The sequence below is a fragment of the Oncorhynchus tshawytscha genome, linkage group LG08 (genome assembly GCF_018296145.1).
Source record: "Oncorhynchus tshawytscha isolate Ot180627B linkage group LG08, Otsh_v2.0, whole genome shotgun sequence".
NCBI lineage: Eukaryota > Metazoa > Chordata > Actinopteri > Salmoniformes > Salmonidae > Oncorhynchus > Oncorhynchus tshawytscha.
In genome coordinates, this window is record NC_056436.1 from 61755918 (window position 1) to 61778036 (window position 22119).

At 44.6% G+C, this 22119-nt stretch overlaps 1 protein-coding gene across 3 annotated transcripts in view; it reads right to left on the reverse strand.

Moving 5' to 3' along the window:
* Nucleotides 1-22119, reverse strand: part of LOC112255682 (dystrophin-related protein 2-like) — a 189769-nt gene that overhangs the window by 89159 nt on the left and 78491 nt on the right. The window contains exons 1-2 of one of the 3 annotated variants that reach the window (XM_042325741.1): nt 8434-8639; nt 1669-1846 (exon numbers count right to left, since the gene is read on the reverse strand). In XM_042325741.1, the coding sequence (XP_042181675.1) occupies nt 1669-1715 (47 nt within the window). In that variant the 5' untranslated portion in view covers nt 1716-1846; nt 8434-8639. Of the gene's footprint in view, nt 1-1668; nt 1847-8433; nt 8640-22119 lie in introns of those variants that run through there. The other 2 variants (XM_042325739.1, XM_042325740.1) reach the window with 2 other exon arrangements.

Genomic DNA, 22119 nt, shown 5'->3' on the forward strand with positions numbered 1-22119 from the left:
TCCTTAGACTCTCTTTTGTTGAAAAAATATATAATTACCTCTACTGGTGTGACACACTGAAGAAAAAATATATATATATTAATGTCGACCTTCAGATTCTATGAATTACCAGGCTTGGTGATGTTGGACTAAGGCTTATCAACGTGTGTCAATGCATTGAGCATTCACAAGTAAGTGAGTAATAGCTTACACAGCTAACCTATACAGGACAATGGTGCTAGGCAGTAGCAGTAGATTAGGGGTTGTAGTGTGGTTTCTATGGTGACAAGCAGGAGCAGGAGAAGCAAGAGAGGCCTTGGCCAGCCTTTAGCTCCTCCTCCTCCTCCTCCAACGTCTGCCATTGGAACAGAAGTTCCACCACAACATACCCATCAAAACCTGACAAGCCATTAGATAAACCAACCTCCAGTTGTCCAGGAGTTGGCACTCAGTCCTGTACACATCTCTCAGGGACATCTCTTAGCAGTCGCTCTCCACTACTTTAAAGACATGACCGTAGTGATCTGTCTCTCTCTCACTCGCTCTCTCTCGCTGTGGGCCAAATGATGTCAGAAGGGGTTGAGTGTGTGTGTGTGTGTGTGGGTGCCTGCGTGCGTGTATGCCTGTATGCGTGCGTGCGTATGAGTGATCTCATTACAAAACGCTGCAGGGGGAACTGTCTTAACGAATATCCCCACATGTCCCTGCTGGAAGCACCAGGATGATGAGGGTCAAGTAAGTCATTAAAGAGGCCAATCCTGTAAATAGGATGCCAGCTGAATTAAAGTCATACCAATGACATGCCAAGCTTGGGCGCCTTCCAATTAGTCATCAAAGCAGTACTACAGTTGTTCCTAATTGTTTTGCAGATGCAGACCTCAGTATTAACCCACATATTATTAATAATGAATAGGCTCACTTGGAGATGTGTCTGCGAATATTTCATTACGTGACAGCACTTTATTGAGACAATGTTTTTCTAATTGTGGGAACAGCAGTGAACAAATCAGAGCAAGTATCAACACTGCACAAACGTCGGAGCATGAAAGAGTGGCTGGAAGACGCTTGTTTGCACAGCATGTTTCAAAACCCGACGTTGTGACAGCAGGGTTTTGAAACGTTGTGTGTTTTCTTGAAATGATTATGTTGATACTCTCCCACTGCCTAAAGTAAATGGTATTTTAATCACATTGAAATGTAGTGTATATCACACTCCCATTGAAACCCAGTATACAGTATAACACATGCATACTATTGAAACCCAATTTAAAACACATCCTACCCTCATCGAAACCCAATTTAAAACACATCCTACCCTCATCGAAACCCAATTTAAAACACATCCTACCTCCATTGAAACCTAATTTAAAACACATCCTACCTCCATTGAAACCTAATTTAAAACATATCCAACCTCCATTGAAACCTAATTTAAAACATATCCTACCTCCATTGAAACCTAATTTAAAACACATCCGACCCTCATCAAAACCCAATTTAAAACACATCCTACCTCCATTGAAACCTAATTTAAAACATATCCAACCTCCATTGAAACCAAATTTAAAACACATCCTATACCCAATGTAAAACACACTCCCATTGAAACACATGTATAAAATTCCCATTGAAACTCAATGTGAAGGAGAATCCTAACCCCACTGAACCCCATTGTAAGCAACGTCTTACCGGATGTTGTGGGATTTGCGTTTGATCTCGTTCCAGCAGAGATTCATGTCTCCAGATGTGTGGTGCCCTCCCAGCCTGCTACACTTCGTCCCCACCACTCCGTCCTCCTGCCCCTCAGCATCCACCGTGGACTGGCAGGGCACACAGTGGCATCCCGGCCACCCTGGTCGCCCCGCAGCTACACACAAACACACAGAACACACACATTAGCCTATTTTTATTTTTTATTTCACCTTTATTTAACCAGCTAGTTGAGAACAAGTTCTCATTTACAATTGCGACCTGGCCAAGAAAGCAAAGCAGTTCGACACATACAACAACACACAGTTACACATGGAATAAACAAACATACAGTCAATAATACAGTAGAAAAAAGTGTGTATATATGTATGTATATATATATATAGGCAATAAAATAGCCCATAGTGGCGAGGTAATTACGATATAGCAATTAAACACTGGAATGGTAGATGTGCAGAAGATGAATGTGCAAGTAGAGATACTGGGGTGCAAAGGAGCTAAATTAAGAAATAAATACAGAATGGGGATGAGGTAGTTGGGTGGGCTATTTACAGATGGGCTATGTACAGGTGCAGTGATCTGTGAGCTGCTCTGACAGCTGGTGCTTGAAGTTAGTGAGGGAGATAAGAGTCTCCAGGTTCAGCAATTTTTGCAGTTTGTTCCAGTCATTGGTAGCAGAGAACTGGAAGGAGAGGTGGCCAAAGGAGGAATTGGCTTTGGGGGTGACCAGTGAAATATACCTGTTGGTGCGCGTGCTGCGGGTGGGTGCTGCTATGGTGACCAGTGAGCTGAGATAAGGCTGGGCTTTACCTAGCAAAGACTTGTAGATGACCTGGAGCCAGTGGGTTTGAAGATGAGTATGAAGCGAGGGCCAGCCAACAAGAGCGTACAGGTCGCAGTGGTGGGTAGTATATGAGGCTTTGGTGACGAAACAGATGGCACTGTGATAGACTGCATCCAATTTGTTGAGGAGAGTGTTGGAGGCTATTTTGTAGATGACATCGCCGAAATCGAGGATCGGTACGATGGTCAGTTTTACGAGGATATGTTTGGCAGCATGAGTAAATGATGCTTTGTTGCGAAATAGGAAGCCAATTATAGATTTATTTTTGGATTGGAGATGCTTAGTGTTGGTCTGGAAGGAGAGTTTACAGTCTTACCAGAAACCTAGGTATTTGTAGTTGTCCACGTATTCTAGGTTAGAACCGTCCAGAGTAGTGATGCTGGACGGGCAGGCAGGTGCGGGCAGCGATTGGTTGAAGAGCATGCCATTAGTTTTACTTCAATTTAAGAGCTATTGGAGGCCACGGAATGAGTGTTGTATGGCATTGAAGCTTGTCTGGAAGTTAGTTAGCACAGTGTCCAAAGAAGGACCAGAAGTATACAGAATGGTTTAGTCTGCGTAGAGGTGGATCAGAGAATCACCAGCAGCAAGAGCGACATCATTGATGTATACAGAGAAGAGAGTCAGCCCGAGAATTGAACCCTGTGGCACCCCTATTGAGAGTCCCAGAGGTCCGGACAACAGGCCCTCCAATTTAACACACTGATTTCTATCAGAGAAGTAGTTGGTGAACCAGTCGAGGCAGTCATTTGAGAAACCAAGGCTGTTGAGTCTGCCGATAAGAATGTGGTGATTGACAGAGTCGAAAGCCTTGGCCAGGTCGATGAATACGGCTACACAGTATTGTCTTTATCGATGGCAGTTATGATATCGTTTAGGACCTTGAGTGTGGCTGAGGTGCATACATGACCAGCTCGGGAAGCCAGATTGCATGGAAGAGAAGGTACGGTGGGATTCTAAATGGTTGGTGATCTGTTTGTTAACTTGGCTTTCGAAGACCTTAGAAAGGCAGGGTAGGATAGATATAGGTCTGTAGCAGTTTGAAAAGGGGGATGACCGCGGAAGCTTTCCAATCTTTGGGGATCTCAGACGATACGAAAGAGAGGTTGAACAGGCTAGTAATAGGGGTTGCAACAATTTCGGCAGATAATTGTAGAAAGAGAGGGTCCAGATTGTCTAGCCTGGCTGATTTGTAGGGGTCCAGATTTCGCAGCTCTTACAGAATATCAGCTATCTGGATTTGGGTGATGGATAAATGGGGGAAGCTTGGGCGAGTTGCTGTGGGGGTGCAGGGCAGTTGACAGGGGTAGGGGTAGCCAGGTGGAAAGCATGGCCAGCAGTAGAAAAATTATTATTGAAATTCTCCATTATCGTGGATTTATCGGTGGTGACAGTGTTTCTATAACTTCTATAGCTTCTACAGCTTCTATAACATTGCATCGTAACATATAATCACATCGTATTATATCATATACAGGGTTGGGGTCAATTCCATTTAAATTCCAGTCAACTCCAAAAGTTGAAAATCATGAAGAAAATTGGAATTGAAATGTTTGTGTACTTCCTTAATTGGCTGGAATTTAAATTAAATCGACTCCAACCCTGATCACATGTACATTCATAAATGGGGCACTGCGTTTTATCTGAACATTGTGACCTAACCAAGAGAAATTCAAAGCCCTACTCTTAGACACGTCTACACTTGGATGTGTGAACAAATACACGTGGATACATCCAAACCTTTGTCAGGTTTGTGATGGCATCAGTTTAGGCAAGTGATGAGAGAGTGTTTGTAGGGTCGTGACATCTCTTCTGTCTGGCCACTGAGCTGTCAGGGAGCTTCCTCTTCATCTCCAATCAAGTCTAATCATCTTCCCCTCTAGGAGGTCACCGCCTATACCTTCACTACAGCCTGCACTAAATTACTATTGCCCTGTAACACTCACATCTGTAGCCATGAAATGCTTTGAAAGGCTGGTCATGGCTCACATCATCGCCATCATCGCCATCATCCCAAACACCCTGGACCCACTCCAATGCACCCACTCCAATTCGCATACCGCCCCAACAGATCCACAGAGGATGCAATCTCTATTGAACTCAACAGTGCCCTTTCCCACTTGGACAAGAGGAACACCTATGTGAGAATGCTGTTCATTGATTACAGCACAGCGTTCAACAACATAGTGGCCTCTAAGCTCATCCCTAAACTAAGGGCCCTGCGATTAAACACCTCCCTCTGCAACTGGATCCTTGACTTCCTAACGGGCTGCCCCAAGGTGGTAAGGGTAGGCAACAACACATCCGCATTGCTGACCCTCAACACGGGGGACCCTCAGGGGTGCATGCTTAGTCCCCTCCTGTACTCACAGTCCACCCACAACTGTGTGGCCATCCTTAAGTTTGCAGACCACACAACGGTGGTAGGCCTGATCACCGACAATGATGAGACAGCCTACATGGAGGAGATCAGAGAGTTGGCAGTGTAGTGCCAGGACAACAACCTCTCCCTCAACGTCAGAAGGGCTAAGGAGCTGATCGTGGACTACAGGAAATGGGCTGTTGTGGAACAGGTTGAGAGCTTCAAGTTCCTCAGTCGCCACATCCCTAAGGGAACTCTCATGGTCCACACATTAACACAGTTGTGAAGAGCGCACAACAATGCCTCTTTCCCCGCAGGAGAAAATAGTTATACATGGAACTGAAAAGGGTTCTACTGGAATTAAAAAAGGTTCTCCAATGGGGACAGACAAACATCCCTTTTGGAACCCTATTTTCTAAGAGTTTAAGCATATATCACCCTCACCATCTCTCTCCCCCTTCTCTCCCTCCCCTATCTCTCCTCTCTCTACCCTTTTTCTCTCTCTCTCTCTCCTCTCTCTCATTTCTCTCCTCTCTCCCCTCTTCTCTCCTTTCCTTTCCGTTCTCTCTCTCGTCTCTCTCTCCTTTCTCTCCTCTCTCTCCTCTCTCCTTTCTCTCCTCTCTCTTTTCTCTCCTCTCTCTCCCCTTTCTCTCTCTCCTCTCTTACCTTCCCTCCTTTCTCTCCTCTCTCTCCTCTCTCTTCTATCTCTCCCCTCTCTCCTTCCTTCTTTCTCTCCCCCTCTCTCTCCTTCTCTCTCCTCTATCTGCTTGCCTCTCATTATTGAGACAGCCCTCTGTTTGTTCAAGGGCAATTTCTCAATTTTGTATGAATCAGCATCTCTCTCTCCCTCCTCCTCTGTATAATCCACTGGCTGGATGATTAATCCTCTCTGTTCATGGTTCTTCAGTTATGTGGATAGGAGCTCAGATACTGTTAATACCTACAAGCCACACAGGCTCACTGGAACTCCAGCTATTAAACATATTAAAATCACCAGCAGCAATGAGCAGCCAACAGGACCTTTTCCCCAGCTTAGCCTAATATCGCTGAGCAATTATGACTGCACAGACGGACCGTAATAACACACAACACAGCGATATGAAGTGGAGTGACCATGTTTTGTTTGTTTACCTGATGGCAAATTGAGCTGAATCAACAGAAAGGCCATCAACGACAGCAGTAGCGGTGGAACTGCGCCCCTGTTTATAGCTTTGACTGAGGAAGGCGTTTTTTCCAACCATACGAAGGGGAGCCTTGTGTTAGTGATGCCAGAACACTGGGCAGGCCTGGGCTATCTTCCTTCCTCTCCTCTCTGTGTCCAGTCCGGAGACAAGCACTGGCATCAGTACTGGCAACTGCGTCAGGCAGGACCACCAGCATCGGACCAGCATACTCATGCATGCACAAGAGTGATGCACACATACACACAAACCATTGAAAATCATGGACACACACACAAACACACACACTACATTCCCCAACGCACACACACACACACACAAATGACATTCCCCAACGCACTTCCCCAACACACAGAGTAATTCAACGACACATACCATCAACTCATGTTTCACAAATGGACACATGAGTTTCCTATGCTGTACAGGTCCATCTCTGGACATGTATTATTGACGAGTGTGGTATCTGATAATCGCTGAAGCACTCTCCCATTTTCCCAAGAGGGCTGAGCCTGTGTGGGGAGCACTGAGGTTTACCGGTAAGCTCTTCACTTCGTGCTGCAGCACTAGGCTGTATTTATTTAGTTTCTTTGGCAAGGATTCTCGCCTAGACTGAATTGAATAAAAACACCAAGGTGTCTTCAAAAAAATACACCACCTCCTCAAAACCGAGCTGATCAACACAATTTATTGTGAAATACTAATTACTTACTTAATTACTTATTAGAAATTTGTGACAGGGACCGTCATCTTTTGTGTGTATTACACAATTTTCTTCACAGCTCATTTTTGTGTATATTAGACCATTTATTTTCTTCATAACGCATTAGTGTACTGTACATTATACATATTTCTATTTCTTGTGGTTAATGTTAGCTAGGTGGGGATTAAGGTTATGGTTAGGTTTAAGGGTTAAGGGTTAAGGGTTAGGTAACAAGCTAGTTAAAGTAACATGCTAGCTAAAGGGTTAGGGTTAGGATTAGGGTTAGCTAACATGCTACCAAAGTAGTTAAAAAGTAATAAGTTGTTGTAAAGTTGCTAATTAGCAAAAATCCTAGCTGATATCCTAAAGTTGTCCATGACGTGCTTCAAACACACAACAATTGGGTTACTAAACAGTCAAGTTATATGCACACCCATCCTCCCCAACCAACCACCCTCCTTTTGTCTTAAGTAACCTAATTATTGTACTTTAATATATTTGCATCAATTGACCATGTCTTTCCAAAACATACTCATAAGCTTTCGAGTATTGTCATGGAAATTCAGTACTGAGAGATTTGGTAATTTCTTCAAACAATCATCTTTATTTAATATTGATTAATTATTGCAACAATGAGGCTGGTCGACCCCCCACCCTTGAGTGTTGGACTGAGTAACCTAACCTTTACACAAATGCAGAGTACTTTATATAGCTGACACTAACAATGTTCAGCCATGGTTGATTCAACCACCCTTATGCAGACCAAGGAGCATCATAAACCACTCTGGGTTCATCCTGTCGTTATTTTTTATTGTTGGGGCAGCAGGTAGCCTAGTGATTAGAGTGTTGGGCCAGTACCAGAAAGGTTGCTAGATCGAATCCCCGAGCTGACAAAAATCTGTCATTCTGCCCCTGAACAAGGCAGTTAACCCATTGTTCCTAGGGCATCATTGTAAATAAGAATTTGTTCTTAGCTGACTTGCCTAGTTAAATAAAGGTTAATTTTTAAAAATAACAATTGCAAGTGGGTTGTTCTCTTAACCCCTCGCTGGCTTAGATTTCCAGATGCAAGGATGATTGAGGAAGACCATTAGGAATTCTTCTAAACTCCTCCTGGCTATCTCGATCTCAGTTACACCCACCACATCTTGTTTATATAATGCAGTCTTTAACTCATTTGTCAGCTCAATCATCTCCAGTGACCATACACCCAGATTAGCTACAGGGAACTAGAGTGGAGCCCATAAAAACACAGAATTAAACAGAACACAAATGCCCTATTTGCTAAGTAATAATTGCTAACTATTAATATCAAACAAACCTGGTAAATATGTAATTTTCCTATCACTGTATTTTCCCCAGATGAGAAATAAATCAGATCAATGACAATCCAAGATAAGATAAACAGCTTTACCTCATCTCCCAGACAGACGACAACTGTTCAACTACGCAGATAAAACTGCCAGCTGATCAAAGAAGTGACAGTAGTTCTAACTTCCTTCTGTACGCGTACATACAACACCCTGATAATAATCTCCAGGTATCAACACCACCACTTTTCTCAGATCAGTCTCTCTGACAAGCAGCAATACAGTATCTACACTACTTCACTCTCATTATGAAACCATAACAGAGAGCTGACAGTTACCGTGCTTACCTTGATATATTAGAATCCCAACAGAGAGAATCCCTCCAGGAGCTACAGCAGTGCTACGATAGTGTTCCTCTCACACTGAAGTTCGAGTGATTTTAAGAGGGGTTCCTCACTATTCCCAGAGTGACATTTGTCCTGTCTACAGGCTGCAGAGAATGGAGAGAATGCTGTGATGACTGGTGATGAGGGTGTGGTGGGGACACACAGAGAGACAGAGGCTCCCTCTCCGGTCAATGAACTTATTGTCACTGCACATTCCTCATCACACCAACCTGGTCCTCTACTCCTACCCACTGGCACTGGAAAAGGCCATCTGCCCAGGGTCCAGCCGGTCAATGCCCTTCAGTGACATACAGGCTACAGCAGTGGTTCCCAAAAGGTTTTGTTCTGTGGTCTATCAAAAGCTTTTAGGAATTTCCCTATGGCCCTTCAAGATGAACAGCGAAGGGAGCCTTGTGACATCACTGCCAAAACAACACACTCTCCTCTTTGGAGAAGAAACAATGGGCTGGAGCTCTCACATGGGTTCAACTGCATAGCTGCTTGAGATTGGGTATGTACTCTCCTCCTTCCTCTCCTTCCAGAACAGAGAAAGTGACTGGCAAAGGCACCATCAGAAGACTAATGCCATAATCCAGTCTTAAACCAGTAGAAAGGGCTGTGAACCACCAATGGGTCCTGTTCCACCATCTGGGAATAATGAAGAACTGACCACCATGCAACAACACACAGGGCTGAGCAACACACACAGTGACACCCAGAACAAATCTCCCTCGCACCACAGCCAGTTTCCACTGGGTAGTGGCTTAAGACTCTGTGGCTGCGGATTTATGACACAGTTTAATAACACAACTTTGGCTAGGACAAATAAATGTCAGGCCAACACAGAGTTAGAGAATGGGCTTCCAGGGGGTACAGTTTGTGGGGGGGATCCAGTGTGTGTGTGTGTGTGTCCACATGTCTGTAGCAGCTGCCTGATGGGGGTTAGCGGTGCCATTACCCCCTTCTCTACTGGCCTGTACCCCACATCCCCGCCAACGGCCACCAGTTTAAGCTAACCGAGTCGTCAAGAGAAAACACAGCAGCCATAGAGCTTACTGAATCCACTGCTGCTCACACAGGACAGAGGAGAGAGGGACGCTCGCACATGCTAACACACGCACACACAAAAGTACACAAACATGCTCACACACGCACATAGGCACACACACAAAGTAGGTGCCCACAGGGCACAGGCTGTCAAAATGGAGATATTCCCCCTGAAAGTGACAGCAGCCCTCCCAGCTCTGACTGGTCCTTGGACGTGATTTGTGACGCGGGCCACCAAGAAGAGCAGTCAGGAGAGAGGAAATGTTACCCCACCCCCCTCCTACTCCTCCACCTCCACTCTCCCACCGAAAGATTTTACCCTCCAGTCTCAATTATGATCCTTCCAACACTATTTCAATGACAAGTTTATGGGCGCTCTGCCCTTGCTGCGTTGGTTACTGAAGAGCTCTGCATTTTGAAATTAGACCCCCATTAGCATTAGCAGTCATTATCCCCTATTTAAGGCTGTCTGACTGCCTGGCAGTGCAGAAGAGATGTTATTGGAGCACTTTCACCCAACACTCTTCTCAATGCGTCGTTAACATCAGGTGAACATGTTTTATTCATATACAGTATCTGTGTGCTAAGCTCTGAAGTGCTGGAGGGGCAGCAGTCAAACTTCAACTGACTATGTGATGACTGTGTGTGTGTCTTTGTGTGTGACCTTTGCCCCTGCCCTCTCCCCACAGGTTCCCACTTCAGAGGTGACATTCAGGGGCTGGGAGGGGCTGGAGGGCCATTCATTTTGTTGGAGGTCCACAAGGACCCACAGTGTGGATAGTCTCTCCAGCGAAGAGCACCTCTGGCCTCACTCCTCCTCCACTCTTAGCCCCCTGGCATAGGGTAGCTGTACTGTAACTGTCACTAGTAAGTCCCAATGGAGATTCATTTGTGATCTATGCGTTCACTCGGTAAATATATCAAGGTCTATCTCATAACGACTCAACATCACCTTATGAACCTAATAGAGCTAAGTAAGCTCAATGATACATGACAGCGTTCTTCATAATATCCTCATACACTCTGAGTGTACAAAACATTAGAAATATTGAGTTGCACCCCCATTTGCCCTCACAACAGTCTCAATTTGCCAAGGCATGGACTGCACAAGGTGTCGAAAGTGTTCCACAGGGATCCTTCTTCAACCTGTCTCCTCCCCTTAATCTGTGTGTATGTATGTATGTATGTATGTATGTATGTATGTATGTATGTATGTATGTATGTATGTACGTACAGTGGTGCGGCAAAAAAAGTATTTAGTCAGCCACCAATTGTGCAAGTTCTCCCACTTAAAAAGATGAGAGAGGCCTGTAATTTTCATCACAGGTACACTTCAACTATGACAGACAAAATGAGGGGGAAAAATCCAGAAAATCACATTGTAGGATTTTTTTATGAATTTTTTGCAAATTATGGTGGAAAATAAGTATTTGGTCACCTACAAACAAGCAAGATTTCTGGCTCTAACAGACCTGTAACTTCTTCTTTAAGAGGCTCCTCTGTCCTCCACTCGTTACCTGTATTAATGGCACCTGTTTGAACTTGTTATCAGTATAAAAGACACCTGTCCACAACCTCAAACAGTCACACTCCAAACTCCACTATGGCCTCTTACAGGCCTCTCTCATCTTTTTAAGTGGGAGAACTTGCACAATTGGTGGCTGACTAAATACTTTTTTTGCCCCACTGTATGTATGTGTGTGTGTTTGTGTGTGCGTTTGTGTGTGCCTGCCTGTGTGTGTGGGTGTATCTGCCTGCCTGTTTGTATTCGGGGGAGATCTCACACCGAATGGAGGTGTTTTTACCGGGAACTAGATAAATGTGTGTGTGTGTATGCCTTAGCCCATAACATTATCGTCCGTGTGTGTTCCTGCATTCCACAGTGCTCATTTTCTAGTTGGAGATTGTAATTTATGGTGATGCCAGCCATACACTATGCAGTAAAACACTGGATGCTTATGCAACTGTCAGAATGTGGGTCTGGGAAGATTCATGTAATCTTCTGTTTAATTATATTTATGACTAATGCAGTGAGCTACTGTGAGTCTCTCTGCTGTCAAGCTGTGGAGATCTAAGCTACAAAAGCTTCTTAATAAGGTTGAGTCGTAGCCGCAGTAAATGCACCAGTCGGATGAAAGCTTGTCGGTTAAGGATTGAGATGACAGCTAAAGTGATATATCAAAGAGGAAAGGTACTGTAGTTCCTCCTCCAAGATTTTTGTACGATTAAATGCACTTTCTCCTCCATATGTAAGATCCTTCCCTGAGAGTGAATTGGTGATGTGATTCTAGAATATATTGTTTTTCCTTTATTTAACTAGGCAAGTCAGTTAAGAAAAAAATCTTATTTTCAATGACAGCCTAGGAACAGTGGTTTAACTTCCTTTTTCAGGGGAAAAGTGACAGATTTTTACCTTGTCAGCTCAGGGATTCGATCTTGCAACCTTTCAGTTTCACTAGTCCAACGCTCTAACCACTAGGCTACTTGCCACCCCAATATCAACATCAAATTAAAACACAGTGAAAACCCTCAGGCTTAAAGCATTGCGGAAGAAAAATCACAAAACAAAATGATCGTATTTGTTAGCTCAAGCACAAGTGTAGAAGTAATTAATTTGGTGGATTAAAGTGCCTTTCTTAATTCAAAAGCAGATTGCTTCCTGAGTAAACGAGCTTTGGTGCACCTTGTGCACATTCAAATGATCACTGAGTGCAACACCGACCGTGGTGGAACTAAGTGGTGGAATCTGGGAGCAACGGAAGGCAGAATAAATAAATCCAATTCCACTGAGGGTTCAATGAGTCACACACTGGGCAATATCCAATCTGCTAGGACTGAGAATTAGGTGCCCTGACAAAATCATTCTCCGAAGTGATATTTCTGTCAAAGGAAAACATGTTTTATCTATCAAAGTGCTATTAAGGTGCCGTGCAATACTCTCAGCCCTGCTGAAATGGCAGCACTGTGGATATAAAGTAGCGCGACAGGCAAAATAGTCTAATATGATTGGCAGCAATAGGATTAAAATAACATTTCAATCCATCTCTCAAACAGATTGTTACAGCCTCCCGCCTTGCCTTTCTAATAGAACCAGAACGCTTTTAGGGGATTAGTTGGAGGAATTAGACTATTCATCTCATTGGAGTTGACATGTGGGCCTAAGTCTCATTGTTGAAGTATTCAACATATTCATATTACATATTTCTTTTAAACATCAAAATGCATCAGACTAAAATAAGCTTTGAAGTGAGAAATATGGGTTCTCTGGGAAATTCGAAACTACTCTACAGTCACCCAGTAAATTCATGCACTCCTCTCATCTGAAATAACTGTTTTTCCACAACAAGTGTGCACTCTGTTTAGACTTAATTAAAACTAAATTAATACAAATAAAAACATGCACCTCAGCTGCGTGTAAGCAAGTCTGATAAAAAAAACTCTACCCTGCTGCTGCTACTTTCTAAGAGCCAGCCACGTGTGCTGAGGGAACACTTGATTCAGAAAATAGCTAATTTGCCAAACCCCAATTGAGATGATGGCTAATTAAGACGAGTTTGTCAACAAAGACTGTAAAGTGAAATGTTCCATCAACACCGTACAATGCAAGCGCTGCACATCACAAATACTTCTATTTCACAGCCCCAGCCCACCACACTGACCTAGCACTCCTTCTGCTTTTCTATAGGAGGTCCAATGTTTAGGCAAACAGCATATCGTGGTAATGTACCTAAAGAGCTGGTCTGTACACCGACAATACACTTGAAAGATGAATAAGGAAGAAGGAGAAGAAGACAAAGAAGGAAGGAGAAGAAGACGAAGAAGGAAGGAGAAGAAGACGAAGAAGGAAGGAGAATAAGGAGGAGAAGAATAAGAAGAAGGAGAAGAAGAAGGAGGAGGAAGGAGAAAGGAGAAGAAGAAGGAGAAAGGCGAAGAAGAAGGAGGAAGGAGAAGAAGAAGGAAGGAGAAGAAGACGAAGAAGGAAGGAGAATAAGAAGGAGGAGAAGAATAAGAAGGAGGAAGGAGAAGAAGAAGGAGGAAGGAGAAGAAGGAGGAAGGAGAAGAAGAAGGAGAAGAAGAAGGAGGAAGGAGAAGAAGGAGGGAGGAGAAGGAGAAGAAGAAGGAAGGAGAAGAAGAAGGAGGAAGGAGAAGAAGGAGAAGAAGAAGGAAGGAGAAGAAGAAGGAGGAAGGAGAAAGGAGAAGAAGGAAGGAGAAGGAGGAAGGAGAAAAAGAAGGCGGAAGGAGAAGAAGGAAGGAGAAGAAGAAGAAGGAGAAGGAGGAAGGAGAAGAAGAAGGAAGGAGAAGAAGGAGAAGAAGAAGAAAGCAGAAGGAGGAAGGAGAAAAAGAAGGTGTTAAGGCTTAATATTGATGCTGTTGCAGCAGACTATTGAGTACACAATAATAGGTACCACATGTGCTAATGACGGATACTGTCACCCACAGAAATAAAAGTCACGGCTGCCAGCAGCTCTAATCAGTGAGAAAGTGATTTTAGTGGCTCACACACACAAGTTAGGCTCATTTGAAAGCTGGGAATCTCATTAAAGTGGAGACAAAGGACTTGTGACAGGGTCTGGTGTGACATTTGGCTCTCCACTCGCCGTCCACACTGGCAGGCCTGTCAGCCTTGTCACTTCCTATTTGCTGAGCCGGCCACAGAGATTGTGAGAGACAGGAAGGAGCCTGGTGACAGCTTGTTGTTAAGTAAAAAGCCAACCATGAATTATGAAAATGGGTGAGAATACTGCATTGAACTGCCCAGTCCATCATTAACTGACAAACAGTTATAAATGGTAGGATAAGTGGTACTGTGATGTACTGTACCTTGTACTGTAATGTACTGCACCTTGTACTGTGCCTTATACAGCAATGTTCTGCACCTTGTACTGTGCCTTGTACAGCAATGTACTGCACTTTGTACTGCAATGTATTGCAATGTACTGCAATGTACTGCACATTGTACTGTAATGTACCTTACTGAGCAATCCTACTGTACAGTATGTTCTGTTTCTAAAGAGAACAATGAACCACGTGTCGAGATGCAGTCCAAATCAGAAAGACGAGTGAAAGACCCAAAGTTTTCCTAGTTAGGTCAAATGGTGAAAAATAACTCCTGGCCTTAATCATGATAGAAGTTACTACAATTGGAAAATAAGACATGAAGAAACCATGAAGAAGACAAGAAGACAAATGTGTTTTTCTGGTCGCATAAGGCAAAACATAACATTCTCAATGCCTTACAAACTCAATCTAATTAAGACTCATACTAATCTGATGTTCAAGAAAATAGGGTCGTGTCTGTTTTCCTCTAATTACCAGAAACGAGTGTAGTCACACAGAAAAAATGTTTACTATAATTATTTATGAAAGTCATGACAAGACATACAGAAAGGGAAAGAAAACAAGATGCAGACTGAGCGTAATTCAATGCACAAATCAAAGGAGTCGCATAAGAATATCAAAGCACCAATCACTTGAAGCCTTCGGTAACCCCAATAGAAAATCACACACCAGAGCCTCCCGAGTGGGGCAGACCCTGGGTTCAGACCCGGGTTCATGCTCGGGCTGTGCCACAGCCGGCCGTTGCCAGAAGTCCCATAGGACGGTGCACAATTGGCCAAGGGTCATCCGGGTTAGAGGAGGGTTTGGCTGCGGGGCTTTAACTTGGCTCATCGCACACTAGCGACTCCTTGGGGTGGGCCGGGTGCCTGCAGGCTGACCCCGTTCACCAGTTGAATGGTGTTTCCTCCGACACATTGGTGTGGCTGGCTTCCGAGTTAAGCTGGCGGGTGTTACGAAGCGCGGTTGGGTGGGACATGTTTCTGAGGATGCTTGACTCCACCTTCGTCCCTCCTGAGCCCATTGGGGAGTTGCAGCGATGAGACTAGTAAAGAATTGGGGAGAAAAAGGGGGAGAAAATAAAAAGTAATACACAAAAAGAATACAAAAAACACATTCACACTCCAGCATAATGTTCAAGGCCCTGCCTGGGGTTGATTTTTTGTGCTTTAGGAAAAGGGTGAGATAGAAAGAAAGTCATTTGTTTCTATGTCATTAATTGGGTCTGTTTCAATGCACTAACGATATGCTAATGATGGAGGAGAGCTCATCCTCAGCATGTCTCTGAGAACATATTAACATTTTCTGACTTCCTGTTACCCTCAGTTCAAAGTCTGGTAATTTGAAGACTTTTTCACAAAAGGGGTAAGGACCCCCAGACCCCTCTCCCTCTACTTGGCATGGGGCTACAGGTTTGGATGGTTGAGAGAAGTGTAGGCCTCCTCAACACATTCCTAAAAACACTGCCCTTTGGCACAGGGAGAGTAGGCAGCAAGAATGGACGGAAAGTGACATTTAATAACAGTTCTTTGGAAATGACATTCATTGTTGCCAGAGTTGAAGACACAGTTGTACACAGAGGGTGCTATTCTGGCCAGTCTCTGATAGAAAGGTCCAAAATAAGGCATGAAAGCTTCCGTTAAATTGGTACACAGGACTAGGAAAGAGTGCAACACAAGCAGTAGCATGGAGGGAGGGCCTGTCGTTAAGCAGAAGGAAAGCCAAAACACCAAAGCTACAGCCTCTGAATGTAAACTGGTAAGAGTACATGAGAGAAAGGGTAAAGCACCGTTTACAATGAGGTGCAGGTACACCATGGGAGAGTTTAATGGAAAGAGCCCACAGCCACAGCCTAAACACCATGCCGTTACAACAAAATTAGTCAGATGAACGGCAGTATTTTGTCTGGGAAAAAAATAGTTTTAAGTAAACCCCAAAGAAAGGAAAAGTGGCAGAGAAATAGAACAAGAAGAAGTGAGAAAATGTGGACAGTTACTATGGCTACAGTGCCGTTATCTCATCGTCTCCCTGTCATTATCCAACTCTGTATCGGACTTGTATGAAAATCACTCAGCTTATCCGCATCATTTGATGAGCTGCACATAACAAAATAAAGCTCATTGAGACACATACAGTGTCAGTACAATGGTTATTGTATGAGGCAAACATTTACCTCCCACCAGACCAGTGGAGGCTGCTGAGGGGAGGACGGCTTATAATAATGGCTGGAACGGTGTGAATGCAATGGCATCAAACACATGGAAACCACGAGTTTCATGTATTTGATATCATCCCACTCCAGCCATTACCACGAGCACGTCCTACCCAGTTCAGGTGCCAACAACCTCCTGTGCACCAGATTATGGTGTTTTGGCAACGGGGTGGATCTGCTTTCTAACAATGGGAATACAGTGGCCTGTCAAGCTGTCTAGCTGCATTTACTGGTTTCCTCCAAGCAGTTTACTCTGCTCTGCCTGTCCCCCTTCATGCCAACTCATCCTGAAGTCAGAACAAACACAGAGAGCACTGAGGTTAACACGAGCAGAGAGATCATAGAATAACTATAGCCTGCTTTTCCACCCAAACCCACAAGGAAACCAAAGGGACATGTTATTCACCCAGCTACTTTGATATTCATACGTTCAAACTGATGATGTCACATAACACTGCAATACATTCCTGCTAGGAAGATTAGTTCAGAAACACTTCTTCTGATGGTCTGAAAACAGAGGTTTTGGAATGAAGCGTTTGGTAAAGCTTTGCTGTTGTGAATCAAAGGATATTGTAGCAAAAGTTGGTTAAAGCTGGTGTTGTTGCTGGGGCTCATGTCTCCAGGCGAGTCATCTCTTTGTGGGAGAGATAAAGAGGAGAGATAAGATGATTTTGATTAATGGCTCTTTGGCTATGGGATGCCACAGGCAATGCCTTTCATTGCAGGTCTTTCATTTGGAAAACCAGAAAGAGCACTGTGTTCCCTTCAACTTGGCCCACCTGCATCGCTACAGAGAAACAACCAAATGATCAAGAGAATAAATTCCTCCTTTTCATTGGTTGATTCAACCATCCAATTACTGGGAATGTTGTTAAACTCTTCTGAATCGAACTCAAATCCTCAATGACACTAAAACATACACTCCCCTCCGTATCTATTTGGACAGTAGCTAAAATGAACAGGAACAGTTAGTTTTCAGTTTTCCCCTCCCCACTCAGACCAATAGCAGAAGGTCCTAGCAAAATTCTTGCTTGATAAATTGCTCATTGCTAAGAAGCTATTTTTGTTCATTTTTGACCATTTTAATTGAAAACAATCACAGTAATCATTGTTATCCAAAAATGATTTGAATAGAGATATAAACGGCAACATTGGCCCTTTAATAGCGGAGGAAGAACATTTAAGAATCTTCATTTTTTTTCCAGTGTAAGCTACACATTGAAAGTTGAATCTTATAACAATATGCGCAAGCACAGCTCAAAACATGTGTGCAAATCATCCATTGACATCCATGGCATCTGTGTATGATTTTAGCAAAACACTGGGTTCTGTTGTGTGTTTCTAGGCCTGAGTGTTTCCAGCCCTGAGTGTTTCCAGCCCTGGGCCTTGGCAGAACAAGTCCTTAATCATGTTTCTAAGCAGACTCATAAAGCACGGTGAAGACCTCCCCAGGGAACCACGCTGGGTAAACAATACCCTCGCTTTGTCATGCTGTTGAATTGGGGGATCACTACATGCATGTAATTAACATTTGTATTTGACGGAGGACAATAATTAATCTTTGTTAAATGGAAATCGAGCAAACGTCTCCTGCTGAGAAATGGAGAGAAATATGGAGTTGGGGGGTTCAACTGAGAGGAAGGCAAAAACAAGACTCATTTGGTTGTCCAGCACCAAATAATAATCACAAAGAGCAAAATCAGCCAAAAATAGACAGCTGGGGTTCCACATTTGGTACTAGTGTTTCTTTAGGAGCAGGCTGGCACTGGCAGTGTCTCTGTGTCTCTGTGAAAAGGCAGGAGGAGAGATGTCTACTGTAGGAGGAGAGTGCTGACTGGTTGTGATCAGTCGTTCCTTGTCTTTCCAGGGAAAGTCTGCATGCTGCAGGAGATGTGGGTGAGCTGATGAAAAAGTGACAGAGTGATATATTGTGACTGCAGTGGTAGAAATTCAAATGATCTGTCCTAACCTTTTGGGGTGGTGTCTGAATGTTCCCTGGATAAACTAAATACAATAGACAAAGTCATTTAAATACAGCAGAAAGAGGGAGAGAGTGAGTGAGGGTTAGAGAGAAAGAGAGAGGGGTAGAGAGAAAGAGAGAGGGGTAGAGAGAAAGAGAGAGGGGTAGAGAGAAAGAGGGTTAGAGAGAGAGAGAGGGGTAGAGAGAGAGAGAGGTAGAGAGAGGGGTAGAGAGAGAGAGAGAGAGAGAGAGAGGGGGTAGAGAGAGAGAGAGAGGGGAGAGAGAGAGAGAGAGAGAGAGGGGTAGAGAGAGAGAGAGAGAGAGGGGTAGAGAGAGAGAGAGAGAGAGAGAGAGAGGGGTAGAGAGAGAGAGAGAGAGAGAGAGGGTAGAGAGAGAGAGAGAGAGAGAGAGAGAGAGGTAGAGAGAGAGAGAGAGAGAGAGGAGAGAGGTAGAGAGAGAGAGAGAGAGGGGGAGAGAGAGAGAGAGAGAGAGAGGGGGTAGAGAGAGAGAGAGAGAGAGGGGTAGAGAGAGAGAGAGAGAGAGGGGTAGAGAGAGAGAGAGAGAGAGAGAGAGGGGTAGAGAGAGAGAGAGGTAGAGAGGGGGAGTGACTGAGCGAGAGAGAGAGAGGGGGGTAGAGAGAGAGAGAGAGAGGGGTAGAGAGAGAGAGAGAGGGGTAGAGAGAGAGAGGGGGGTAGAGAGAGGGGGGTAGAGAGAGAGAGAGAGAGGGGTAGAGAGAGAGAGAGGGGGGTAGAGAGAGAGAGAGAGAGGGGTAGAGAGAGAGAGAGGGGTAGAGAGAGAGAGAGAGGGGTAGAGAGAGAGAGAGAGGGGTAGAGAGAGAGAGAGAGAGGGGTAGAGAGAGAGAGAGAGAGAGAGGTAGAGAGAGAGAGAGAGAGAGAGAGGTAGAGAGAGAGAGAGAGGGGTAGAGAGAGAGAGAGAGAGAGGGGTAGAGAGAGAGAGAGAGAGAGAGGTAGAGAGAGAGAGGGGGGAGTGACTGAGCGAGAGAGAGAGAGAGAGAGAGAGAGGAGGGGGATAAAAACTTTGAAGCAGTAATGCCTTCCTGCCTGGAGGCAGTAGCGTTCTTCCTCTTCCTTTCTCCTGAGCGAGGGGCTGTTTGAGTGGCTTTGAAGATCACAGTGATACCAGCCAAGGCAGCCCTGAACAAGACATCTTCTCTCCCTCTCCCTACATCTTTCTCCCTATGTATCTCTCTCTCTCCATCTTTCACTCCATCGCTCTCTCTATATATCTGTCAGTGGGGCTCTCTTTCTCCTCCCTCCTATCCTCATGCTCTTTTTTCATTCTTCCGTCCTTTCCATCCTCCCTCCATCTCTCTCTAGCCCTCAACCCTGGGGAAGAAAGAAAAGGGGTAGTTTGTTTGGGAGTTTGTTTCAACATAAGTGTCCACAGACCACCCATCACCACCATTACGATGCACTCAAGGACGAGGTAAAGGAGAATGAGATAGAAAGAAAGTGAGAGAAAGAGAGAGATGGAGAGACACAGAGAGCAAGAGGAGCAGAGGAGGCTTAGTGGTAATCAGGCAGACCAAACCCCACAGGAGGGTACAACAGATAAACCAATCAGGGGTTCTTTGAGACATAACGATCTAAGTAAGTGGGAGAAAGACAGAGAGAACTAGAGGAAGAGAGGCAATGTGTGAGAAAGAGAGTGGGGGAGGAAGAGAGAGAGAGAGAGGGGAAAAGAGAGTGTGTGAGAGGAAAAGAGTGTGTGAGAGAGAGAGAGAGAGAGAGGGGACTTTCTAAACTTTGTCTTTCATTACTTAAACAATCTCATTTAATTTAAAACTCACCCCCCCCCCTTAAAAACAAAAAAACAAAAATATATCCTGTACTGTATACATTTACCATACTCACCTTTCTATCTACCACATGGTACAAACCAACATCACAATACCCACTCCTACAACCATATATCCTAAACATCTTCCCCAGCTATACAGACAGCCCCCCCAACACACCATATCTCCTCAAACATCTCCACACATTTTATCATTTTATAGAACTCAAACTCAACCCTGAGGCGCGCAGAGACCATCCCATTAAACAATAGTAAAGAGTCTGTTATCCCCCCACCTTTGACCCTGTTCCTCCTTGTTAGCCAAATAGCTAACTGTGCATGAGCAAACAAAGTTCAACAAAACACATTTGGCTTTCTCCTTACTCGAATACCTGGATCCCATTACGAACATCCCAACAGTAAAAACCACACCAAACTCTCACACAGACATTCCAACAGTAAACACCACCCCCAACCTCTCACACAGACATTCCAACAGTAAAAACCACCCCCAACCTCTCACACAGACATTCCAACAGTAAACACCACCCCCAACCTCTCACACAGACATTCCAACAGTAAAACCCACCCCCAACCTCTCACACAGACATTCCAACAGTAAAACCCACCCCCAACCTCTCACACAGACATTCCAACAGTAAAACCCACCCCCAACCTCGCACACAGACATTCCAACAGTAAAACCCACCCCCAACCTCTCACACAGACATTCCAACAGTAAACACCACCCCCAACCTCTCACACAGACATTCCAACAGTAAAAACCACCCCCAACCTCTCACACAGACATTCCAACAGTAAACACCACCCCCAACCTCTCACACAGACATTCCAACAGTAAAACCCACCCCCAACCTCTCACACAGACATTCCAACAGTAAAACCCACCCCCAACCTCTCACACAGACATTCCAACAGTAAACCCACCCCCAACCTCTCACACAGACATTCCAACAGTAAAACCCACCCCCAACCTCTCACACAGACATTCCAACAGTAAAACCCACCCCAACCTCTCACACAGACATTCCAACAGTAAAACCCACCCCAACCTCTCACACAGACATTCCAACAGTAAAACCCACCCCAACCTCTCACACAGACATTCCAACAGTAAACACCACCCCCAACCTCTCACACAGACATTCCAACAGTAAAACCCACCCCCAACCTCTCACAAGACATTCCAACAGTAAACACCACCCCCAACCTCTCACACAGACATTCCAACAGTAAACACCACCCCCAACCTCTCACACAGACATTCCAACAGTAAACACCACCCCCAACCTCTCACACAGACATTCCAACAGTAAAACCCACCCCCAACCTCTCACACAGACATTCCAACAGTAAAACCACCCCAACCTCTCACACAGACATTCCAACAGTAAAACCCACCCCAACCTCTCACACAGACATTCCAACAGTAAAACCCACCCCAACCTCTCACACAGACATTCCAACAGTAAACACCACCCCCAACCTCTCACACAGACATTCCAACAGTAAAACCCACCCCCAACCTCTCACACAGACATTCCAACAGTAAACACCACCCCCAACCTCTCACACAGACATTCCAACAGTAAAACCCACCCCCAACCTCTCACACAGACATTCCAACAGTAAAAACCACACCAACCTCTCACATAGACATTCCAACAGTAAAAACCACCACCAACCTCTCACATAGACATTCCAACAGTAAACACCACCCCCAACCTCTCACACAGACATTCCAACAGTAAAAACCACACCAACCTCTCACATA